Source organism: Bos taurus, chromosome 25, assembly GCF_002263795.3.
Source record: "Bos taurus isolate L1 Dominette 01449 registration number 42190680 breed Hereford chromosome 25, ARS-UCD2.0, whole genome shotgun sequence".
NCBI classification, from domain to species: domain Eukaryota; kingdom Metazoa; phylum Chordata; class Mammalia; order Artiodactyla; family Bovidae; genus Bos; species Bos taurus.
In genome coordinates this window covers 37,659,991-37,685,734 of record NC_037352.1, presented here as the reverse complement: position 1 = coordinate 37,685,734, position 25,744 = coordinate 37,659,991, and the positions used below count along the sequence as shown (strand labels likewise).

The 25,744-nt window shown below is 43.0% G+C and overlaps 1 protein-coding gene and 1 pseudogene across 1 annotated transcript in view; both read right to left on the bottom strand.

Annotated features, from left to right (window-relative positions):
* The window catches only part of BAIAP2L1 (BAR/IMD domain containing adaptor protein 2 like 1), an 80,383-nt gene that overhangs the window by 50,457 nt on the left and 4,182 nt on the right, over window positions 1-25,744 (bottom strand). The window contains exon 2 of the mRNA XM_003587844.5: window positions 2,525-2,600. Within this exon, the coding sequence (XP_003587892.2) occupies window positions 2,525-2,600 (76 nt within the window). The remainder of the gene's footprint in view (window positions 1-2,524; window positions 2,601-25,744) is intronic.
* Window positions 2,614-25,035, bottom strand: LOC132343879 (small ribosomal subunit protein uS12-like; annotated as a pseudogene).

Below are 25,744 nucleotides of genomic sequence, written 5' to 3'. Positions count from 1 at the left end.
CTATTTCATCAACCTAAACTACACACTTCCACCAGAAAAATTTTCCTTAAAATATGATTTCACTAGGTTACAGTTCTGCTCAAAAAGCTTCAGTGGCCTCCCACTGCCCAGGGGGAGCCTGTCTCACTCCACAGAGTTCATCGTGGATTTTTATAATTGTGGCCTTCAATGAATCACACCTCCCAGCTGGTGGTGGTGTCCAGGACACAGAGGAGTGGTTTGGTCATGTGACTTGCTTTGGCCAATGGGGTACAAGCAGGCATAACTCCCTCGGGGCTTGTACTCTTGGGACCGCCGGCCAGGCCTGAGAAAGGAGGTGAGCCCAGCCCTGGCCCCAGCTGATTCTGACTGCAATGCAGAGTCTCGGGCATACAGGCAACTGTACCGCCTTTACAGGACCATGGGAAATAGCGAACTACTGTCATCTGAAGCCATCAAACTCAGCGGCGGCGTGTACACAGCAACAGGTAACCGACGCTGCATCCAGATGCGCTAATAATGGGACCTCACTCCACCTTAAGTTTTCTACTCCCCATGCTCTGCTCCCACGCGAGTGTGGACCCCGGGGCTCGGCTTGCAGGCTGCCTCTTCTGTATGCAGCACCAGAAAGCAGCGGCTGCCTGCTGCCCCTGTCAGCCCGCTCAGCCACGCACGGCCTCCCGCCTGCTCTCCTGACCTCCCGCTCAGACCCCCTGACTGTGCTCTTCATCAGCAGTGCCTGCTGCCTCACTGCACACGTGGCCTCCTTGACTGTACTACAGATTCTTACCAAGGACTTGACACGTTTCATTGAAGTTTCTCAATGGCTTCAGCTAAAAACAGATGGCCTGCAGAAATTCTGGAAACACCTTATGAAGTGCAAAATAGGCCCCAGGAGGTATTAAAGTGATAAGAGGCCTCTGGGGAGAAGTCCTGTTAGCAGGAGGCTAAGCTGTGGGCTGTTCACTGCTTCACTTTATAAATTTCTGTCTCAGAGAGGCAGCTCATGCTAGAAAGGAAAAAAACAATTGCAGGTCAGAGTGCTCTCCTTCATGGTGATGGATAAGGTGACGACTTTGTGTTCTTGTGACTAGGTGTGATCATCAGGGGAGTAAAAAGTCAAAGTGTTAGTCGCCCAGTCACACTCAACACTTTGTGAGCCCATGGACTGTAGCCTGCCAGGCTCTTCTGTCCATGGAATTCTCCAGGCAAAAATACTGGAGTGGGTAGCCATTCCCTTCTCCAGGGGATCTTCCTGACTCAGGGATCACACTGGGGTCTCCAGCATTACAGGTGGATTCTTTAGCTTCTGAGCTACCAGGGAAGGCCCCCACCCCCTCATCAGGGGAGAGTCAGCTTGCAAAACAAGGCTCCAGCTTGTTAAAAGAGGGAGGGGGCACCCACAGAAGTTATCCATACTGCCGGGGGTGTGAGGGAGGAAAAGGCCAGGTCTGCTGCACTTCCTGACGCTGGACACTGGCCGAGAGCACCAAGATCCAGAGGAAAGTCAACAAGCGGTTTATGGCGGCAGCGACTGCAACAGCAGAGCGCCTGTCATCCAACGTCCCAAGTCTTGCCAGTAACCTCCCCTTTCCTGGCACATGCCCAGGCTGAGGGTGTGAGGGCGCAGGTTTATTTTCAAAACATCACCAGGGAGCAGCCAGAGGTGGGCGTATTGTGAAGGACAGAAGCAAGACGGGGAGAAAAGACACAGAGCTTGACCTGAAGGCTTCTTCAAATCTTACTGTTGGAAACTAAGCTTTCTACTTATGTTACATGCTGGTCCCAGTGAATCAGGGTAGATGGTGAAACTGGGATCTGAATGTTTGGCGGGTGGGTGACACGTGCTACCTATGGAGAACGGTTCTGACCGTGTTAGAATTTGGTGATTATTTTCAAGACGATCACTGACAACACCCGCCTTGGGGAGGGAATGCATGTGTAGACGCACATCACCTTCCTCAAACGAAATCTGTTCAAACCAGCAACTGACTCTAGGTCACAGAGAGACAAAAGCCAATGCTTGAGTCCATTTTAAATGAGAATCTAAGTTCAACTTTTAATTTAGATGTTTTTCCATTTAGGCTAAACATCTTATTTCTCATATTACTAGCAAAAGGGATACATCGCCCCCCACCCAACGATACAAAGATCAGAAATTCTTCTATATAAATAAAAAGGAGAGTAATTCCTATGCTTTAGGATCCTAACATTTTAACTACCTCTTTAATATATTGGCTTACAAAGAATTTGGTGTATAAAGTAGAAAACATGTTTATATTTTAATGATATAAAAGATTAAGCAGTTTCAAGAAGCAAAATCTGATGTTTAAGATATGTCACTTATAGTAGTCTATTATTCAGTTCATTCATTTCAAATAACTAATATCCTACCATTGCAAAGTTCTGTAGATTAATTATAAACTGTACCAATTTAAAGATATTTTAGAAATTCAGGAACAAGTATTTACAAATAATTAAGTAAAATATTTAATGAGTAATTGTACGCCCTCTATATTTATAAATTTAGAAAACAGACACTTACCATTAACAGCTTTTTCATAATTTTTCCCTAGGTTTATTAAATTTCGTAGCCCAGGATTGAACTGTTCCATTACATTCTGAAAAACAAACAAAAAACCAAATTAAGAAAGTAAGTGACCACTAGAGTAAGTAACCTTTAGAGGTCGCCACTGCATAGCCGAGGATCCCCATGTGTGCCCAGTGGTACCGTCCACAAAGTCATGGATGCTGATTCAAAAGCAGGAAAGAGCACGTCCATCCTGACTGAGGGAACTGGTGCGGCCATGTGACCCTGGCCACGCCTGCCCTGGAGCTGCCTAGAACTAACTGTAAATGGAGTCTGCAGCAGACATACAGTCCCCACAAAGCACACCCTGCAGGGGGCTGTCAGTTCAGAAGCCAATGCTCCTTTTGGGTTTAGGTAAGTTAATGGCTGTCACACTAGTGATAGGAAACACAGGTGCATGACAGGAACTTAAGTATATGGACAGTGTTTTGGCTATCAATAAAGAAGATTTTTGGTCCATAAAGAAGGCTGAGTGCCAAAGAATTGATGCTTTCAAACTGTGGTGTTGGAGAAGACTCTTAAGAGTCCCTTGCAAGGAGATCCAACCAGTCAGTCCTAAAGGAAATCAAGCCTGAATATTCGTTGTAAGGACTGATGCTTAAGTTGAAGCTCCAATACTTTGGCTACCTCACCTGATGCGAAGAGCCAACTCACTGGAAAAGACCCTGGTGCTGGGAAAGATTGAAGGCGGGAGGAGAAGGGGGTGGCAGAGGATGAGATGGTTGGATAGCATCACTGACTCAATGGACAGGAATTTGAGCAAGGGAACAGACATTTCTAAGAGCTGTTTTTGCTCTGCAATTACTAGGAGAGGGATGGGTGTGGATGGCTCTAGGACACAGGACAGCCGGGAACGTTCTTTGTAGGTGGCCACTGGCATTTTCTCCTGGCCATCAGTTCATTCATTACATATTTGTGGAGTGTGCACCAGGGCCTGTGCTCACAGCAGTGGAGGTGGAGATGTGGTTTCCCATTCTGGGCTTCACGATGCTCTTATCTCTGCAGATGTCACGGATTTCATTTTTAAAAGTGTAAGTTCAACATCAATAGAAGGTCATAAACAGAGAGAGAAGCGCTATGACAAGTATAAGACAGGCAACTATTTAGAACACTAGTCTAAATTTAAAACGCTATCCTAAATCTGATGTTACAGATAAGAAATCATTCCTATGAGGCTCTGAATATATTTGGTGACTGAATGTATTTGTCCCACCTACAAACAATAAGCTTCACAATATTAATCTTTCCAGGTAGACCAGTCAAATCTCTTTACCGCCCACCTCAACCAAAATGTGTACCTTGTTTGTAAAGGCCCAAGCAACAAAGAATAAAAAAACCACACAACTTTCAAAGGGGCAGAAACATGACACATGTATTTTTCGGGATAAAGAGGTTCTCCATTACATGTTAGCAGGGGAGAAAGAACATAATAACTTTTATTATAACTGTTCTTTGTTAAAGAACATTATAACTTTTATTTAATATTATTAAAAGTTTATTTATCAGCTTTTATTTTATTAGACAAAAAATGGAAAATAATTCCTGCCTCAACCCTTCTGCACCCCTGGCCTCACTCCCAGGTAACAACTCCATTGAAAGTGCTCTTCTGTATTTACTGCCATAGTTTTGATTAATATTCTTGACTTCTTGACTTTGGACAATAACCACTGGCCTCCTGCTACAGTAAACAACTCTACTTTCCTTGTTTCCAGTATTCCCTACATAACAGCAGTTTCCTGGAAAATCAATAGTCAATATTTATTATGACTTTGTAAATACTGGTCACTACAATGTAAGGAATGTACCAAGAATGGTGCTTCCTTTCTTGATACACCTTTTTGTTTCTCCTGAGATTAACAAGTCTCATTCCAATGCCTCCTTAGATTTTTCCATGCATCTTCCTCATACTCCATGAGATCTAACAGAAGCCTATTGACATCTTTCAAGCCGAAGTTGTTGGTTAATCTTCATTTTTTTTCTCCCAGAACATCCCCAAGCACTCTCTGTCCTCGCTCAGCCTGGCCTGGCCGTCTCCCGCCACGCTGTCGCCCTCACATGTCCCTTTTTGGTCTCCCGTGTGACGAGAGTCTCATTAGCTGGATTCCACATCTTCCTCTTTCTTCATTTATCCCTATTTGCTGGAGATCATTCTCTAAGAATGACCTGAGAAATGACATAGGAGGTAGATGTGAGTCCCCAAGTGTCTGAAATTATATTTACCTTGATGTTTGATTGGTATTTCGCTGGGCAGAGTATTTCAGGTTGAAAGTGATTTTCCCATAGGATTTAAAAGATATTGCTCCTTATATATTACTGTCTTTATTTTTAAAATAATTTTATTTATTTTCAGCTGTGCTGGGTCTTTGCTGCTGCATAGGCTTTTCTCTAGCTGCAGCAAGCACAGGCTCTAGGGCGTGCCAGTAGCCAAGGCTCCTGGGCTCGGGAGCACAGGCTCAGCAGCTGCGGCACATCAGCTTAGTTGCTCTGAGGCAAGTGGGAGCCTCCTGGATCCAGGGAGCCAACCTGCGTCTCCTGCACTGGCAGGAGGACCCCTTACCACTGAGTCACCAGGGAAGCCCTCCACTGTCTTTAATATCCAGTTTTGCTCCTGAGAAGTCAGCTGTCATTTGTATATGACTTTTTTTTTTTTTTTTTGATGAGATGGGGCAGGGGAAGGGGCTTATTTCTGGAACCCTTCTCTTTATTCCTGTGTTCTGAAACTACACAGTGGTCTGTCTCAGTGTGGGTATTTTTTTAATTTACTTTACTGGCACTCAAGCAGACCCTACCCATAGAGAAAAGTACATCCTTCAGGGCTGAAAAACGTTTCTGTTTGATTCTCATCTCTTCATTCTCTGGAACTCTGAGAAGGATTTCATATAACCTGGATTTATTCTCTAATCATCTTACCCTTTTCCTCTGATTTTTCGTTTTTTGTTCTGTCTCTGACAGATAGCCTCAACTTTACTTTCCAACTCTTCTGCTTTTAAAACTTTTGATATATTTTTGGGCTCTTTCAAGTTTTTTGATTATTCCTTTTAAAAGGCATCCTGTTCTTGTTTTATGGATGTGGTATCATCTCTTATCTGAATAAACTAATTTGAGGGCTATGACCTGCCAGTCCCCTACTGCTGGGTATCTAACGGTCTTTCATGTTGGAGGCATTCCTTACGTGTCTGGTGATCCTTGACTATCAGTTTGTATTTAGGAATCAAGCCCTAAAGCGCTGGCTGGAAGTGTGCGCATGTGCATTCAGGGTGGCTATTGACTAGGCGGCTTCATTCAAAACAACTGGACAGCGAGTCAGCTGTAAAGAAACTGGCCAAGAGACAGTAGCCAAGGGCCAATGGGTCTCTCCAGAGAAACTTCTAACTTCCTATCCCTGGGGGTGGGCAGGGGGTGGAAACAGCAGTCACCAGGGAGCCGGCTTTCCCAGGTCTGGAAGGCCGTTGGGTATCCCACAGTTCACTGTGCTGACTTCTTCCTGAGTTTCAGTCCCTTGGCTGGGGTCTCCAAGTCGAGAGCAGCGCTGAGTAACACATCCTGAGACTGCACCTTGGCTGCCAGGCAGAGGGAGCAGCTGTGACAGTGGTGGCTGGGGCAGCCAGGGGGCCTGGAGGTGAGCCGCCTGTGTCACGCCTGTCCCAGCCCTGCGGCTCCCTCCTCCTGTGGGGCCTGCTCTGCAGCCCGGGGGGCTCTCTGGGGTGAAGGGCTCAGTTCTCTGCGGCACTCCTCTCTGCAGGCTCTTTCGGTTCGTGTAAGGCAGTTATCGTACCTCTGTCCATTTCTATCACCCCAAATTTCTTTAGGCTTTTGGTCAATAGATATTTCCTTTCTCAGGTATCTACATTATGGATTTACAGGGGGTTAAGTTCCTTTGCCATCATTTTAATGTATTCTCGGAAAAGAAGAAAAACATATGAGGTCAATGGGCCACGCTTAACTGGAAGTCCACTTAGCTTGTCTTGCTGGAGCCAGTCAGCTGAGCCTCCTTCACAGGCAGAGCCATGAAGCCCCAGAGCCGAGGCTGCCCTCTCACCAGTCCCCTGGCAAGCCAGTCAGTCTTAGCACTTGATCACAGGGACCTGTTGCCATAGCTGCTATTTCTCTCATCTTTCCTTAATTCTTTTAAGTTTTTACTTTTGAAATAGCTTAAGGCACACAACTAGTTATAAAAACTGTATAAAAGGTCCCATGTATGCTTCCACCAATGGGAACTTAAACAGCCAAAGTACATCATCTAAACCAGGAAACCAACATTGGTACAACACAGTTAAACTACAGACCTTATTTGGATTTACCAGTTGTTATACCTCTAATTTGCAGGGTGTGTGCCTTGTTTCTATGAAGTTTTATCACACGTATAGATTTGTATAACCGTCACCACAATTATGATACAGAACTCTTCCAATAACACAAAGGTCTCCAGGATGCTACCCCTTTATAATAAAGCCCAATCACCCTAACCCCTGGCAACCACTGATCTCAATCATCATAATTTTGTCACTGTGAGGATGTAATATAGGTGGAGTTGTACAGTATGTGGCCTTTAGAGACTAATGTTTCCACTCAGCACAATGTCCTTAAGAACCACCCAGGTTGCTGGGTGTATCACCAGCTTATTCCTTTCTCTCCCGTCAGTGGTCCAGGGCATGGATGTATCACAGTCTATCCACTACACCATCGACCATCTGGGGTGTTTTCAGCAATCACAAATAACCCTGATGTGGACAATCACGTACAAACTTGTGAGTGAGCGTAAGTGTTCCTACCTCTAGAATAAACACCTGGTAGTTCAACCGCCGCGTCACACAGGAGGTGGTGTGTAACTTCACAGGGAGCTGCCAAGCTGTTTTCCAGAGCTGGCTGTACTGTTTTACATTCCCATAGGCAATGGATGAGATTTCAGTAATTTTTAAAATGTAATAACTTCATTAGAAAATGGTTGCTTTCCAATAAAAAAACTATTTTGAAACATCATTTAAAATTCTTACAATAATCTTATTTATTATTCTTACAATAATCTTATGTGCCTGAGTCTAGATGGTAATATGTACAAGGATACCAATACAGAGCAACCTGCCTTCTAGCAGACAAGCAGTCACAAAAAGAAGCTAAGCTCTGTTGTTCTTTCCTAAAATTATTCTTAGTTCAAAATAGAATTTGATTTCTTGACAGAATTCTTGGACTGTTTACGTATAACTCCTCTCTTAAAATTTCAAAAACAATGAATTCATGAGAACTTTCAAAGTTAATACCAAGCATAAACCATTATCCAAATGATTCAACTGGAAAAAAGTTCAACTAAGGCAAGAGACCACCACTCTCTTGTGAGAAAAAAACACAAGAATTTTTAAGCTTGAAGATCAAGATATACTTCAATTCTTTATTTTAGGTTTTGCTACAGAAATGGTTCCCCTGGAAATTCTGGCCTCTTTGAATAGTGGAAAATCCACTTCTCCACTGGCTGTTGGCCATTAATCTAGCTATTTTAGCTGAAGTACATGTATTTTTAAACTCAGGAACAGAAAAGCAGTGTGGCTGTCATAATTCACAATCTGCAAAATTTTTATCATAGCAATGAATGTCCTTGTGAATTGGACAAGTCCTAAATTTTGAGGGGGAGGGCAGTAGTTGGGTCAAAGGCCATGCGTGTCAAGGCTTGCCAAGACCTGAATTGTTTATAGAGACTCAAATTTAGACTCAAGAGCAGTAATGAACAAATCCATTTTAAGTTTGGCACAAAGAATAAAAGGCTTAAGATTCCAAGTATAAAAACAAAATACATTATAAAAGGCATTATTGGGCCAAGAATCACTATTTTGTTACCATCAATAACAAAAGCCTAGGAAATATTCCAACAGTTACTGCTCAGTGAGGGGGATAATGTGTCAAAGCAGTCTGAACCAAAATGAGTTTCCTTTCTATTCAAGGAGGAACATGGATCTTCTAGGCTAAAAAAGACGACTGGCAACATCTCTGTTGTACCTGTGCTGCACCTCATAGTGAAGAGGGTTGGTTCTGTCACAAGAGCTCTGGGCCTTAGGGAATTTGTCCCTAGCTAGTCCCCAGCCACTGAGGAAAAGGCCACTGAGAACCTACAGGCACATCCCACCAGATTTCTAGTTGCTCCGTTTAGCTCATAGTTACAGGTCATAATTGTAAAAGGTATTACACAATCTTATGATGGTTTCAACTTTCTCACCATTTAGATTTTTCTTTCATTATTAAAAAGTATTACCTTTACCAGTATGAAACTACAGGATATTTATAAAGCATAAATACAAATATGACTAGACAGATAGTTAAACTGAGCTGACCTTACATTCCTAAGCAGTAGTTTCTCTTTCCATTTCTTTTATCAATTCTCTACAAGACCAAGGACAAATTGATATTTCAGCTGTTTAACTTTTCTCAGTTGAAAAGTGTGGGTTATAGTTACACTAGAATAAGCTTTAAAAGTGATTTAAGAATCTCTAATATGGAGCTTTTTATAACTTGATTCAGGTACTGTATGTATCTTTGAAATTTTTGATATTTTATTTTAAATAATCTCATGTGAATTAATCTAGCAATGTCACAAATCTTAAACAAGGTACCCTTTAATTTCATGTGACATGAATACTTGTTCATAAGGGCTAACTATAGTTTCCAGTGGTCATGTATGGATGTGAGAGATGGGCCATAAAGAAGGCTGAGCACTGAAGAATTGACGCTTTTGAACTGTGGTGTTGGAGAAGACTCTTGAGAGTCCCCTGGACTGCAAAGAGATCAAACCAATCAACCCTAAAGGAAATCAATCCTGAATATTCATTGGAAGGACTGATGCTGAAGCTCCAATACTTTGGCCTCCTGATGTGAAGAGCTGACTCATTAGAAAAGATGCTGATCCTGGGGATGATTGAAGGCAAGAGAAGGGGTGACAGAGGATGAGATGGTTAGATGGTATCACCGACTCAATGGACATGAGTTTGAGCAAGCTCTAGGAGATGGTGAAGGAGAGGGAAGCCTGATGTGCTGCAGTGCATGGAGTCACAAAGAGTCAGACATGACTGAGTGACTCAACAACAACAGGGCTAACTGAGATTACTTCTAGATAGAAGTCATTTGTATTAATAGAAAATCTCACTTCCTTCTTCCAGGTGTTTTTGGAAGCTGCAGTTTCTAGACTGACATCATCAGTATGATTACATCCCCTGCCTTTAGAGAAAGCTGTTGTTGTTTAGTTGCTAAGTCGTGTCCAACTCTTTTGTGGCCCATGGACTGCAGCCTCCCAGGCTCCTCTGTCCATGGGCTTTCCCAGGCAACAATGCTGGACTGGGTTGCCATTTCCTTCTCCAGGGGCTCTTTCTGACCCAGGGATCAAACCGCACCTCCTGCATTGCAGGTGGGTTCTTTACCACTGAGCCACCTTGGGGAGCCCTTAGGGAAAGTAATGGTGAGTAAATCTGGCAAAAGGGCAGATGCCTGTGGACTAACTGATGGTCTGAAGAGCCATGTGTTCATGCCCATCTTGAACGGGGAGCAGAAGCCAAGAAAATTAGAAACTGAGATGTTTTTGTTTGAAATATTAAGTTAGAGAAAAAGTATTTATATTCAAAGATATAAATACAGAAAAATGCTTCCCACCAGTCGAATGTGAACAGTCTGTATGATCTGTCTAGGCTACCAGCTATCAACTGTATCACAGATCAATTAGTATCATCTGAGTGCCGAAGAACTGATGCTTTCAAATTGTGGTGCTGGATAAGACTCTAGAGAGTCCCTTGGACAGCAAGAAGATCAAATCAGTCAATCCTAAAGAAAATCAACCCTGAATCTTCATTGGAAGGACTGTTGCTAAAGTTGAAGATTCAATACATTGGCCACCTGATGGGAAGAACTGACTCATTGCAAAAGACCCCGATGCTGGGAAAAATTGAAGGCAGGAGAGGGGATGGCAGAGGGTGAGATGGTTAGGTAGCATTACAGACTCAATGGACATGAATTTGAGCAAACTCCAGGAGATAGTGGATGACAGGGAAGCCTGGTGTACTGCAGTCCACGGGGTTGCAAAGAGTCAGACACGACTTAGCAACTGAACAACAAATAATTTGTAACATGCCATCCCAGTAGCAATGAACATGAGGGGTCGGGGAACATGGCATAAAAACACTATGGCCTCGAATCCTTGGGCAAATCACATCTATCCTTGCTGAGCCCCAGTCTCCTCCTCTGTAAGGTGGCAAAAACTCATTTTTACCTCATGACGGGTATGAGGATTCCGTGAAATAATAACTAACATTTATGGAATACTTACTGTGCGCTCTTCAGGGCACCTGACTCCTAGTGCACTGAATCAACTACAGTAATTAACGTTGCAAGACAGGAGCTCGGAAGTATTAGTCTGCTCTTCAGAGGGATGAGCACTCCTATTTACATAGAAGTCTCCAGGCACCACCGCTTCCTCTCAGAAAGGTGAAAACAAATGATCCGGGCTCTCCTGCCTCAAAGTGTCACGTCAGGGTGAGAGAGACCATGAGTACAGAAACCTCCAGAAGCAGGCGGTACCAAGAAAACTGGAGGTGTAATTATTATCTGCTCTATCCAGTTGGAAACTCGATTCCTTTTTTCTTTCTGAGATGCATTTTGATGCTCCAGAGTCTATGTTTTAGGCTCTAGGCCTGGCACCTCACTTGGGTTCTCTCTTCAGACCCTAACAATACAATAGTTATCACCCCCATTTTACAGATGAGACATGAAACTTTGAGATGTGAAATATAAAAACCTCCCCAAAGGTCCCATAGGTAGAATCAGGCCCAGGCACTAACCTTTGCACTCACCCCTCAGGCCTCCAGATAAGTTCTTTGAGGAGGATTATGCAATAAAGTGAGATAAAAAATGCTTTTATGACAGAGATCACTATTTTAGGGTAAGAAATTATGCAAGTTTCTACAATATTTTCTTTGGGGAAGAATCTTACCCTTGATTTGTTGCTGTTGTTTAGTTGCTATGTCATGCCTGACTCTTTGCAACCTCATGAACTGTAGCCCACCAGGCTCCCCTGTCCATGGGATTTCCCAGGCAAAGGCAAGAATACTGGGTGAGTTGCCATTTCCTTCTCCAGGGGATCTTCCTGACCAGGGATCGAACCCACACCTCCTGCTCCTGCATTGGTAGGCAGATTCTTTTACCGCTGAGCCACCAGGGAAACTCCTCTTGATGTTAGATGAATATAATTAATCTTCTAATAGTTACACGATATGGACAAGTTCTACCCAGGCAAACAAATATTTCTGACTTTCTCCTTTTCTTTCCCTTAAAAAAAGGGAAGGAGTAGGGGAGAAAAAGAAGATTCTCCAACTACCTGCAGTCCTCCCAGGAATCAGTAATGGTTAACTCTGTCATGTTGATTTCCTTTGCTGAAAAGGAATTAAAATGTTACAGAACTACATGGCAAAACTACAAGGTGTTTTAACCACCCCATCCAAGTCTCATATCTTTTTTACCTACCCACAGGGAACCGCTAATTGACTGGAAACTTTCTAACTCACTTTATACACACATATATTTAGTCAGGATTGGTAATTTTGCTTGAGCATTTAATTCAATAAATAGTATCATATAATAAATTTTACTGTCACATCTTATTTTAAAAATATTCAATGTTATACTTCAGAAACCTGTTGACCTTGATATGTGTTAACTGAGTTTATTCCTATTTAACTTCTTTCTGTATCCCTTTGTGATGGCTAATTTTGTGTGTCTGCTACCGTACCTAGTTAGTCGACTGAATACTAATTTAGGTGTTGTTGTGTAGGACTTCTGAAGATGTGGTTAACCACCAGTAGCCTTTAGGAGATTATCCTCCATAATCTGTGTGGGCTTCACTCAATCCATTGAAAGGCTTTAAGAATAAAACTGAGGTTTCCCTGAGGAAGAAGACATTCTGCTCATAGACTTCCAGCTGCTGGATTACCCTATAATTTCAGATTTTCCAGACCCCCACAACCACATAAGCCAATTTTTTTGACTTCCTCGTCTAAGTGACATCTAGAGGGCTTACAAATTACTGCTAACACCAACTGTTTGGCAAGAAGCTGTCCATGTCTGTGCACATGGGGAAGAATTTACCTAGAAAGAATCACTGGGCACAGAGTACATGATAGATTTTTCACTTTTGTTCGATATTGTCAAACACTTTCTCCAAAGTGGCTGCAGCAATCTGTGCTCCTACAACCACCGTACTATTTTGCCATGATCACCAACACTTGGTGTTATCACACTTTTTTGCCTGATAGGTGAAAAGTACTGTTTAAGTACCATAAACTGTTTCCCTTGTCAGCATTAAAAAAGGACCCAGGACTGAACTATCTAAGCAGGGGAAGAGACATAAAGGTAGTTCCCTGGTGGCTCAGCTGGTAAAGAATCTGCCTGCAAAGCGGGAGACCTGGGTTTGATCCCTGGGTTGGGAAGATCCCCTGGAGAAGGGAATGGCAACCCACTCTAGTATTCTTGCCTGGAGAATCCCCATGGACACAGGAGCCTGGAGGGCTACAGTCCGTGGGGTCGCAGAGAGTCAGACATGACTAAGCATAGAGAACACACAGAGAGCCCGAGTCTACCATGGAGGAAAGTCAAGAGTGACTTCTGTCCTTTTCACCACAGGGTAGGACCAGGCACGGAGAGCATGGCTATGGCCCGCAATCAAGGGCTGCCGCCACCCCTCCCCACCCCCATCGCTGTGCTCCAGACGCAGTGGCCTCTGGGCTGTGCTCTCAACAGGCCAAAGCGAGGGTCCTGCTCTCCTGCCTGCAGGCTTTTCTCCTGGACACCCGGCCACCTTGGTCTCAGAGACGCTTCCTCGACCTTCCTCCTCCTCCTCTTTCCAGGTCTGTTTCTTGCTTCTCTTTCCTCAACAGGCTTTTCTCTACCTTACAGGATACTACCTGTGTACTCTGTCTCCCTAGTAAAAACTAAGGAAATGAATTAAGGTCAAGGATCACTGCACTTCCAGCACCAAGCACAGGCTTGAACCGTCTAATGCCCAAGCTGTGCTCACAGTGGCAGTTGTTGAATTCTTTTAGAATGATGTAACAGCTGTGTGTGCTCCTGGATGAGCCGGCTGCATGTAGTGCCTTCAGCTCATCTGATGGGCACACAGACTCAATGACTAGGCGGGCTGATCAGCCATGGCCAGGATCCCCAGAGTGAGGGAATGCACTGCTCGTGGCTTCATTAGCTCAACCTGAGGCTCATTGAAGCTGCAAGACACTGCCCTTTACCTATTAAGTCATAACAGGCTTTGCTGTTGTTTAGTCACTAAGTCTCATCTGACTGGAGTCCGCCAGGCTTCTGTCCACGGGATTTCCCAGGCAAGAATACTGGTGTGGGTTGCCATTTTCTCCTCTAGGGAATCTTCCTAATCCAGGGATTGAACCCATGTCTCCTGCATTGATTGGAAGGTGGATTCTTTATCACTGAGCCACCAGGGAAGCCCTGTAACAGGCTTACAAAGCCTATAAATGCCATTCTTTCCTTGTGAATTTTGCTTCCCAACTCTACGTTTCTCCAAGTTGACATTTAAATTACTTTTTAAATATTTAGGTGATAATATAGTTCTCAAAAAAATACCTTGCTGGCAACAATTCAAATGTCCATTAACTGGTGAACAGGTGAAGAAACATGATACATCCATAAATGGAATAAAAATGCCATAAAAAATGAGTAAAGTACAACATGGATAAACTCCATTATCCAAAAGTGAAAGAAACTGGTCACAAAAGACTACCTATTATTGTATGATTCCATTTCTATGAAATATCTAGAAAAGACAAAGAAAATATTTTAGTGATTGCCCGGGGCTGGGGTTGAGAATGAGAAATGACAGCAAATGGGCACAAAAGACCTTTGTGGGATGATGGAAATGTTGTAAAATAGGCTTGTGGTAATAGCTGCACAATTCTGTAAATTGACTAAAAAATTATTGAATTGTACATTTAAAATGAGTGAATTTTATAGTTGTTTTATAGTTGTTTTAAAAAAAACAACACAAAAAACAAACAGTAACAAAAATCCTTGACAGCTCTTCTCAACATCCTGGGCTGCTCAGGGTGTATGTGTACACGTAATCGCTCGGTTCTGTCCGATTCTTTGTGAGCCCATGGACTGTAGCCCGCTTGGCTTCTCTGTCCATGGAATTTTTCAGACAAGAATACTGGAGTGGGTTGAATTTCCTCCTCCAGAGGATCTTTCCTGACCCAGGGATTGAACTCACATTTCCTTCAGCTCCTACACCAGCAGGCGATTCTTTACCACTGAGCCACCTGGGAAGACTTTTGTCCTTACACCTGGGAAGACTGTAACCTTCATCAAGGCTACAGAGCTGTGATTGCTGACTAGCCTCCTGCACACCGAAAAGTCAGATGTGATCAGACGCAGGCCATCTACTGTCCTCTGTGAACACTGGTCCAGGACCAGACGGAACGATGCTCCTGGTCTGAAGAGCACTTAAGCCCATGTAGCTTTAGCAGCAACTTTCGCCACTCAATCAATCAGATCCATTAGTAGAAAAAGAAAACCCAGCCATTTGGAGACAAATCTCCTGCTGGATTAGTGGTTGTCTCTCCAGTTACCATTGAGGAAGGAGTTTGGCAAAGCTTCTCCAGGCAAAAAAATCCTTATTGTGTCCCTCTCAAAGGACAGCTTCAGAAACTTTGACTTTAACATTGTTTTGCCTTCCTTTTTCCTTTCCTTTCTTCATCCATACCAGGCTTTGGCTTATAGATAATTACTTCTGCCAAGTCGGTCCTTCATTCAGAGGACAAAACGCATGCTAGAAATGATGCCATGAGGTGCCAAGGGTCCCAGGCTCCGCCCCCGCCACATGGCCTCTGCCCAAGCAGCCACTGGGCCAGTGGTTAGTAAAGCACAGGGCCAGCTCTCTGGGCTTAGCCTCTCCTAGAACATTCTGAGAGAGTTCAGAGAACCTGGTAGGTCCTAAGCTCCTTAAGAACCAATCAAGTGATGCGAAGCAGAGTGACCTGAACCAGAAAGGTATGTACTGCTACCTCTTAAGATCTGTTAACTAGAAGCAGTCACATCTCCGGGATCTTTTATTTCATTGTTTAAAGACACAGGGTTCTGTAACAAAACTCCACCTTCCCTACTCATTTAGGCCACCAAAACTGCTCTGAAGCCAAGCACAATTAAGCAGAATAAAAAGGTCCCAACACACTGGGGTGAGAAAGAAGTGGGTTCTGTAACTGTTCAAATCTTTTGGACAAAATTATCAAACCCGTCAAGAAAATGATGTCCCAGGGCTATCCCGCCCAGTAAACTACGGCACTAGGTTTCAATGGTTGTTCTTTTAAGAAAATTGTGGAGGGAGAATCATGTTATAGGCAATCAGTGTTCACGATCCTCTGGTAACATAATGTGGGGAAAACCCAACAGCCTGAACCCTATTCAACACTATAAAGTTTCATTTTACTGTAAACACCAGACAAAAGTTTCACATCTGTCTGTGAGTGGAATCATCTGAAACCACTTTTCCTTGTGGTTTTAAGTGTAGATGATTATACCGGGTCCAAGGTCCAGCCAGTACTGTGACTCCACACAGTTGCATGAATTTCAGGGCAGCACCGAGAGCAAGCAATCCCAGCTTGCCAACTGCCAGTGTTATCGGATGCGGAAGCAATGCCTGGTCCATACTGGCTTCCATCAGCAAGGGGATCCGGGGACATTGCCCCAGAATTTAAGCAACTTTTGGACCTTTAACTTCAAAGGAAGTAATACCTGAGCGTCAGAAGTTAAAAAAGAATTACTTCTTGAAATTCCAGCTATGATAATACTAGTACCCATTTTCGCTTGGTTCCTAGAGGTCCATGTTCTTATTTGAAAGAAGGGAAAGAATCCTTACTATAGCCACAGTGCCAGGACAACTACTGCATAACTTTCAATCAGAATCTGGAGATCACCTTCTTTTCTGGTATTTGTGTGTATGTGTGTGTGGGGAGACCAATCTATCATGGCAATGATAGATACTAGATAATGTGGACTTACGGATCACTTCACTTTGCCTGGGAAATCCCACTGACAGAGGGGCCTGACAGGCTACAGTCCACGGGGCAGCAAAGAGTTGACATAGCTGAATGACCGACACACTTTCAGGGGCTTCCCAAGTGGTACTAGTGGTAATGAACCTGCTTGCCAATGCAGGAGACATGAGACGTGGGTTTGATCCCTGGGTCAGAAAGATCCCCTGGAGGAGGAAATGGCAACACACTCTAGTATTCTTGCCTGGAGAACCCCATGGATAGAGGAGCGTTGGGCTACAGTCCATGGAGTCACAAAGAGCTGGACAGAACTGAAGTGACTTAACATACACACAACTTTGTAAAGTCTTCATATTTGGGCCTTTGAAACAATAGCCTTGGTCAATCCTTACGACTCACATACAGTGAGCTTGGCCCTATGCTCGACGTACAGGACCTAAAGGTGACTGAAGGAAAAGCTCCCTTAGACTTTGAAAATGCAGAGTCTGAAGGAGACAGGAATGAAAAAAATTCCCAGGCAATCTAGATTGACATCGTAAAAATAAGAAATGCAAATATCTTTAATATAACTTGAGTATCATTTACAAGTATATGACTTTACCAAGATAGATGGTATCTATTAAGGAAACAGTGACTGATTAGTTACTAGGTTTAAAATAGCTGTCAACAGACACATACTTTGAAGGCTGTAGGGTGCGCTAGACCATTTGGTTAAGTGTTCCTGTCTGCCCAGTTATTAATTTAAAAAGGTGTGTCATGGAGTTAAAAGCAATGAAACTACAGGAAGAATGTCTTATGTGCTGAGCTGTGTTTGTTCAGAAAGTCCCCAAGTATTGATATGTAATGAGCAACAGGAACTTTACGAGACCAAAGTCCAGTAGACTCTTGAACAATGAGAGGGTTAGGGGCACCCGTTCTCGCCATGGTTGAAAATATGAGTATAGTCGGCCCTCCATATCCACAGATTCCATCAATACAGCAATACTGATTTTACTACTGAGAAAAATCCAAGTATAAGTGAACCTGAGAAAGTTCAAACCTGTGTTGTTCAATGGTCAGCGGTAAATTACTGATTTCAAATATCCAGCGATATTCCTTTTTTTAGTTTACTGGTTCTTTCCAAACACCACTCTTACATGATACCTGGAACAATTTTAATGAATGTCCCTCAATCAGAGCCCATGAGACGGGTCATTCTGCTTTGCATTAAAATCCAAGCCCTTGCAATCAGAAAGAGTTCACAAACTCAAAATAATGTAAAAATAGCTTGCTTGTTTTAAATATAGTTCTGTTGCTGGTAAGGGGAATCAAACTTCTGGAACTTCTGCGATGTGTTGTTTCTCACCTTCCCTCATACAGCCAGCTTTACCAAGGCTGCTTACAAACTACCTAAGAAACCCCTCCTGAACTTAACTCGCTCACACATCCCTCTTTTTCTCCTTCCTCCCAACACTAGGACAAAGTAAACAAGTCCGAAGAACAGAACCGGTAAAAGTAGGCCACCTCCAGTACCGCAAGTGCAGAAGGCACGAGGCGGCGGAACTGATGGCCCCGCGCAGGCTGAGGCCAAGGGAAGGGCACTGTTGTCCTGCCATAAACTATAAACTCGAGAACAGCGCAGGCTCTGTTTCTTCTCCAGGGTGGTTCCCATGGGTGACCTCTGTGCTTGGCACAGCCTGGTGCACAAGAGAGCTGCTGAAGGAATGAATGTAGATGGGAAGCTGGCGCATCCCTAACAGTTGCTTGGAACATGGTAGCTGTGATCGTCAGTGCAACTGCAGTTCCACCCACCACGGAGCAGGTGAGGGTTTCATTACAACTGTGTGATGAGCACACAACTTCTGTATTTACCCAACAAATATTTTTAAGTTCTTACTGTGCCATCAGCAAGATGAGAGATTTCAAAAAATCCTCAAGGAGTGTACAGCTCATTGACCAAGAGAAAAATTTGTGCCAATAATATCAACACTATTCATTTATCCACTTATGTGTTGGTCACTCTGCTAGATGCTGAGGATAAGCAGTAAACAAGACAGATGAAAATCAACACAGGTAGGGTGGTTATGGGCTAGCAAACAAAAAATAACTACTGTTTGCAGTTAACACACTGTCCTAACAACTTTGGTATCCATATAATCTACACAACAGTCATATGAGGTGGGTGAAAACCGAAGGCAAGGTCAAACAGAGGAATACATCATCGAGCACATACAGGAATCTGGGGTAACACAAAGGATGGGTCGGCTCGCTGTAGAAGTCGTCAGTCCTAGGGGCACAGCAGTGGGACTGAATGTCATATAAGAACAAGCGTTTTGTATGCTTAAAGTGTCTATGCACTTAGAAATAGATTGTACCATCAGACATAGTTGTGTCTGGCACTCCAAGTGTAAGACGAAGCCATGGAAAAAATAAACCATTTGGTCCATTGAAACCATTAAAGTTTTGTTTTTTAATTGCAGCACTTAAATATAAAGAGTTATCATTTTCCTGATTTTCTTTTGTCCTTTGAACTTTTGTGGCCAGAAAGGGATTGGTTAGCTTAGACCTCAGGCATCTGAATCCAACAGGTGACCAGGGTGGTCTCTGGTCCTCCTCTCCCCTCTCCCCAGAGACCGGGGCTTCCCTCCCTGTAACTCAGGAGGGGCCAGGGTGGCTTGTAGCTGAACTCATAAGCTGAGATCTGTCCTGACGTCCAGTCCCAGTCTGTTACAGGTTTACTACAGGCAGTATGTTATCATCTGAACTTCTATCCCTTCTAGCGTTGGCAGGTTTCTGATCCTACTTTCGTACCTTTTCTTCCTGGCACACATCTCTTCCTGCATTTGTACTGTTCACGGATACAGCTGCACCTTGAAGGGGATCAGCTGCTTGCTTGCAACATCAGGCATAAGAGTTTGAAAAGACAGTTGTAAGAACTAGAATTTTTCTAGTTGTTGGATTTTTCTTCTGCTGCATTCATAGTTTCAGGTTACTAAAAGTTAAACACGTGCTCCCCACAAAGAAAAGTAAAGAGAAAATGGTAAGATTTTAAGTTAGGTTTACCCTTAGAAAGTCAGTTTGCAAAACAGAGGAAGCGACACATTTTAGGTTAGTTTTTAAAATTTTTTATCCATTAATATGGAATAGATTTATCAATTTCTAAGGGTTTTTTTAAGCTTAAATATTATAAACATAATCCACTCACATAAAACACTCCAGAAGGCAGAGTGTAAGACAGACATAAAAAGCCCCTCTTCCTCTATCCTAGAATTAACCACAGCTATCCTTTCGTATTTAACTTATATGCAGAGTACATCATGAGAAACGCTGGGCTGGAAGAAGCACAAGCTGGAATCAAGATTGCCAGGAGAAATATCAATGACCTCAGGTATGCACATGACACCACCCTTATGGCAGAAAGTGAAGAGGAACTAAAAAGCCTCTAGATGAAGGTCAAAGAGGAGAGTGAAACAGTTGACTTAAAGCTCAACATTCAGAAAACGAAGATCATGGCATCCGGTCCCATCACTTCATGGGAAATAGATGGGGAAACAGTGTCAGACTTTATTTTTCTGCACTCCAAAATCACTACAGATGGTGACTGCAGCCATGAAATTAAAAGACACTTACTCCTTGGAAGAAAAGTTATGACCAACCTAGATAGCATATTCAAAAGCAGAGACATTACTTTGCTAACAAAGGTTCATCTAGTCAAGGCTATGGTTTTTCCTGTGGTCATGTAGGGATGTGAGCGTTGGACTGTGAAGAAAGCTGAGTGCAGAAGAATGGATGCTTTTGAACTGTGGTGTTGGAGAAGACTCTTGAGAGTCCCTTGGACTGCAAGGAGATCCAACCAGTCCATTCTGAAGGAGATCAGCCCTGAAACTCCAGTACTTTGGCCACCTCAAGCGAAGAGTTGACTCATTGGAAAAGACTCTGATGCTGGGAGGGATTGGGGGCAAGAGGAGAAGGGGACAACAGAGGATGAGATGGCTGGATGGCCCGGTGATGGACAGGGAGGCCTGGCGTGCTGCGATTCATGGGGTCGCAAAGAGTCAGACACGACTGAGCTACTGAACTGAACTGAACTGATCCTTTCGTATTTTAGTGAAGGAATTGCTACCGTTTAGGGACTTTTATGAATCCCAGGGACGGTGGAGCCCGGTGGGCTGCCGTCTATGGGGTCGCACAGAGTCGGACACGACTGAAGCAACTTAGCAGCAGCAGCAGCAGGGACTTTTAACCTCCAACGTACCACACAAATAAAACCATTTTAAGCAACAAACATAAGGGCACCCTCACTCACCAGCTGTTCTTTCTCAGCACATAGCTCTGAGCCGTGCTGTGAGCAATCCCTTACATCTCCGAGGGATGCTTTTTTTTTTTTTAAAGTTTGCTCTCTGGATTGGGAACACATTCTCGTGATATTTTTCATTTATTTTCGAAGGAGAGAGAAACCAACAACATTTCACCTCATTTCCACAAGTCTCACCTTTATCCACAAGATTTGAGTTATAACCAGAACACAGTCCTTAAAATAATGATAAACCAGAAAGACAGACTCAATGTCTGGAAAATGTAAAGAGAATGATAAAATCAAGGCTGAGGAAAGTAAGAACAAAAGTATATAGGCCTCAAGGGCTGCAGAGCTGTAATTACTGCAGACATATCAAGTACAAAGTTTATAGGGGAAATTACACCCATGACTGCCAGACATGAAATATCGGGTGTTTTCCCGGCCAACGTCCACAAACTACCCTGTTATAGGTTTTATACATGTTTTACTATTTTTTTTTTTAAAAACTCTCTATGGGATATATACATATCATATGTATATATATATGATATGTATATATAAAGGAAGCCATTTTAAAACATCTACTTACTTGGTTGAGGTTCAGGAAAGGTACATTCTCACACAACCAGATTACAGCATGGCCTGGGATGTTTTCTGGAGGGCATTTTGCAATGTATAGCAAATATGTTGACTACCCCTCCCTCAAACTCCTGCAGGGGATTTAGCTTAAGGAAAAGATCCCAGATTTGTGCAAGTTTCACCTACAATGGTGTTCACAGCAGTACTTTAATAGCAAGGTATTGGCAACGACCTAACATCCAAGAAGAGGCAGGTGGATGAATAAATTCTGACGAAGAATGGAGAGTCCTCGAAATGATGAAGCACACAATACTGACTGACATGGAAAGATGCACTGAAAAATATCTGAAAGAGTGACAGTACGAGTTAGTAGTGTGGGATTCTGGCTAACTTACTTTAAGTGTAAATATCCACAGAAATTTTGGAAATCCTCTGGTCTCAGTAAAATATAGTTTTTTTCCCCAATACTTTCTATATTATTTCTATATATATATCTATATAAAAATATCAGTTTTCAAGAGCCTCTAAGATTAAAACCAGCACACACAAATAAATAAAACATGGATAACTGTGGGAAATGCAGAGATGTTTAATCTGGGGGACTTGTTCTCAAGCATGAACAATCTAGTGTGGAGAAGACCCAAATTAAAAATAACATTTCCTTTAGAAAAAAGTACTAGTCTTGAAGCCTCTTAGCTGTAACTCACTGAAATGCTTTTAAAAACTAATCTATTGTGCCTGTAACAGTAAAGTATGTTTTTAAGAAAAGTCACACAGAAAGGAAAAGTTCAGTTCAGTCGCTCAGTCATATCCAACTCTTTGCGACCCCATGAACCACAGCACACCAGGCCTCCCTGTCTATCACCAACTCCCAGAGTTTACCGAAACCCATGTCCATTGAGCCGGTGATGTCATCCAACCATCTCATCCTCTATCGTCCCCTTCTCCTCCTGCCTTCAATTTTTCCCAGCATCAGGGTCTTTTCAAATGAGTCAGCTCTTCGCATCAGGTGACCAAAGTACTGGAGTTTCAACTTCAACATCAGTCCTTCCAATGAACACCCAGGACTGATCTCCTTTAGAATGGACTGGCTGGATCTCCTTGCAGTCCAAGGGACTCTCAAGAGTCTTCTCCAACACCACAGTTCAAAAGCATCCATTCTTCGGCGCTCAGCCTTCTTCACAGTCCAACTCTCACATCCATACATGACCACAGGAAAAACCATAGCCTTGACTAGACGAATCTTTGTTGGCAAAGTAATGTCTCTGCTTTTGATTATGCTATCTAGGTTGGTCATAACTTTCCTTCCAAGGAGTAAGCGCCTTTTAATTTCATGGCTGCAGTCACCGTCTGTAGTGATTTTGGAGCCCAGAAAAATAAAGTCTGACACTGTTTCCACTGTTTCCCCATCTATTTCCCATGAAGTGACGGGACAGGATGCCATGATCTTCGTTGGTCATAACTCTTAATACTCAATTAACTAGAAAGTTCAAATAACTCTGATTCTATACCCCCAGCAGTCTAGTTCATTTAATTATGGTTCATCTATGCCTCCCAAACCTCTTACACAAGAAAACTTTTTTTTTTGGTATATGAGAATTTATTACTACCGTGCTTTCGTCACCAAAATTTATTATCTTGGTCTTTCCTTCTTGCCTTTGTATTAAGGCAAAAGTGAGACACTGGCTATTTTGACAACCTTAAAAAGGATTCCAGAAATGTCACCAACATGACATTTGTTTGCAACCATATCCAGCAACCAGAACTTCATCATTTTCCTCAATAAAATTCAAGCAACCATCATTGGGTAAAAAAGCCGTTTTTTTTTGGCCATTCTTGATTAGCTGAACCCTGACACACTTCTTGATGGAAGAATTTGGCTGTTTGGCTTCAACTCCTATTTTTTTGAGCACAATTCCCTTGGCATGAAAGTGCCGCCAAAAGGGCTGGCCTTCAGGGCTGTGCCCAAATGGGCTTTCTTGTACTGTTCATCATGCCACTTGTGGTCTCGTCGGTGACTACGGAGCTTCCTGGCAGTATGAAGACTGCAACACTTGTCCATCCTGCCGGTGCCACGGGCCTGAGCCCACAAGAAAACCTTTTGATGTGTTCAGCTATGAGAGTCTGAGAGTCCATAAACTGAAATTTATCTTTTATTCTACTGAACACTACCACTGATGCCTCTCTCAGGCATCTGATCCCTATGTCTCTATTCTGTCTTTGAGTCTGTCTTCGAATCCCCCAGGGAGATGGCGTTCCTGCTGCGGTTACAGACCTCCAACCAGCAAGCCTGGGGCAAACTGTTTCACCTTGAATTTATTTTTTCTTTAACTTTTGCATATACCCATCAGAGCCGCCAAAATGAAAAGGAAGGAAAATATCAACTGTTGGTGAGGTTGTAGAGCAACCAACCGGAACTCTCACACACTTCTGGTGGGAATGTAAACGGATGCAACCACTTTGGCAGACAGCTTAGCAGTTTCTGCCAAAGCTGAATAAATATTTAAATACCTGATAATCCGGGAACTCCACTCCTCTGTGTAGACACCCAAGAGAAATGAGGGCCTATGCCCACCAGACTCGTACTATTCATAATATCCTTGAGTTGTCTGAAAACAATCCAAACACCCCTCAAAGAAGAACAGACTGTGATACAGTCACACCTTGTAATACTACACAGTGAAAGAAAAACTAATGGCAACTACTGCTATGATATGGATGGATGGATCCAAAGAACATATTGAGTGAAAGGAGGCAGACAAGATAAGCCAAACTAGCCTGTGCTGCTATAAGTTAGGAGAGTAGCTATCCTGGAGTGGGTACAATGGCTGGAAGGGGGCATGAGAGGGGCTTCGGGGCTGGTCACGGTCTACTTCTTGATCTGGGTGCTGGTTACACATGTGGGTTCAGTTTGTGACAATTCAGTGAGCTATAAAAGCCTAAGCAAACCTTTCAGTATGTAGATTAAAGTTCAATAAAAAGTTTTAGGTCCTACTAAACAACAAGGTCCTACTGTACAGCATAGGGGACTATGTTCAATATCCTGTGAACCATAATGGAAAAGGATCTTAAAAAAGAATGTACATATATATATAACTGAATCACTGCTATACAGTAGACATTAACACACTGTAAATCTTTAACTGTACTTCAGTAAAAATAAAAAATAAAGGTTTAGAAATAAAAATGTATTTCCAAATGTAAATAGGTAAGTTCAACGAATATTTGTGTTGCTTTTATAATGAGTTTACATTTGAATAGAATAAATAGCTGTGTGGAATTCTGAGGGGAAAAAGCAATCCAAATGGTTGCAACTGCACACTCATCAGTCTCCCCTGCAGGTCTGTGTGCAGTTCATTATGACAGAAGTGCAGGGTAAGAACTGACACCCAAGCCTGGAATAACATCATACATGTAAAGTCAGAGGCAACCTGGAACTTGTGCATGGTGTCACAAGTCTGAGTGGCCCCAGCCTTGTTAATAAAGGATGCTGCTCTGTCCGCACAGTAATGTTATCATAGTTCTAAAACCTCTTTCCAATCAAGAAAAGATGTTATGAAAAAAAAATTAAAAAAAAAAAAGAGATGTTATGACAGGAAAAGACACTCATTATTTGGCTTTGTGTTTACAGACAAGATGTTATAACACTGGGCTGTGCGGTTTAATATTTGATACCTGGCAACCCTTTCTGCTACCTGGCACCTTATTCTTACAATTCCCTTTTTTAGTCATCATGGAGCCCAAATTGTCTAAGCTTCTGCAGATGCTATTTTATCTTCAGCATACCTGAAGCAAGCAGTGTTATGGGAACAGATGAAGATACCAAGCAGCCAACACAGCAATGGCCATAAACATAAACAGCGACCAAAAGCTTCCAAAAAAAAAAGTGAAAGTGTTAGTTGCTCAGTCTCATCCGACTTCGTGACCCCATGGACCATAGCCCACCAGGCTCTGGTCCATGGGATTCTCCAGGCAAGAATACTGGAGTGGGTAGCCATTTCCTTCTCCAGGGGATCTTCCCGACCCAGGGATCGAACCTGGGTCTCCTGAATTGAAGGTAGATTCTTTACTGTCTGAACCACCAGCTTCAAAGGCTAGATCTATATGCCACAGGCCACAATGGAAGCCAACCAGGCAGGACTTTCACTGAAACATCCCCACTTAAACCCAAGCTAAGAAAATAAGCCACCATTACACAAGCAAAACTGAGCACACAGGTGTAGACTGCTTGCTTTACCCAGTGAAAGAACCAAAGTCCCTCATTTTCTTACCTGAAGGTTTGTT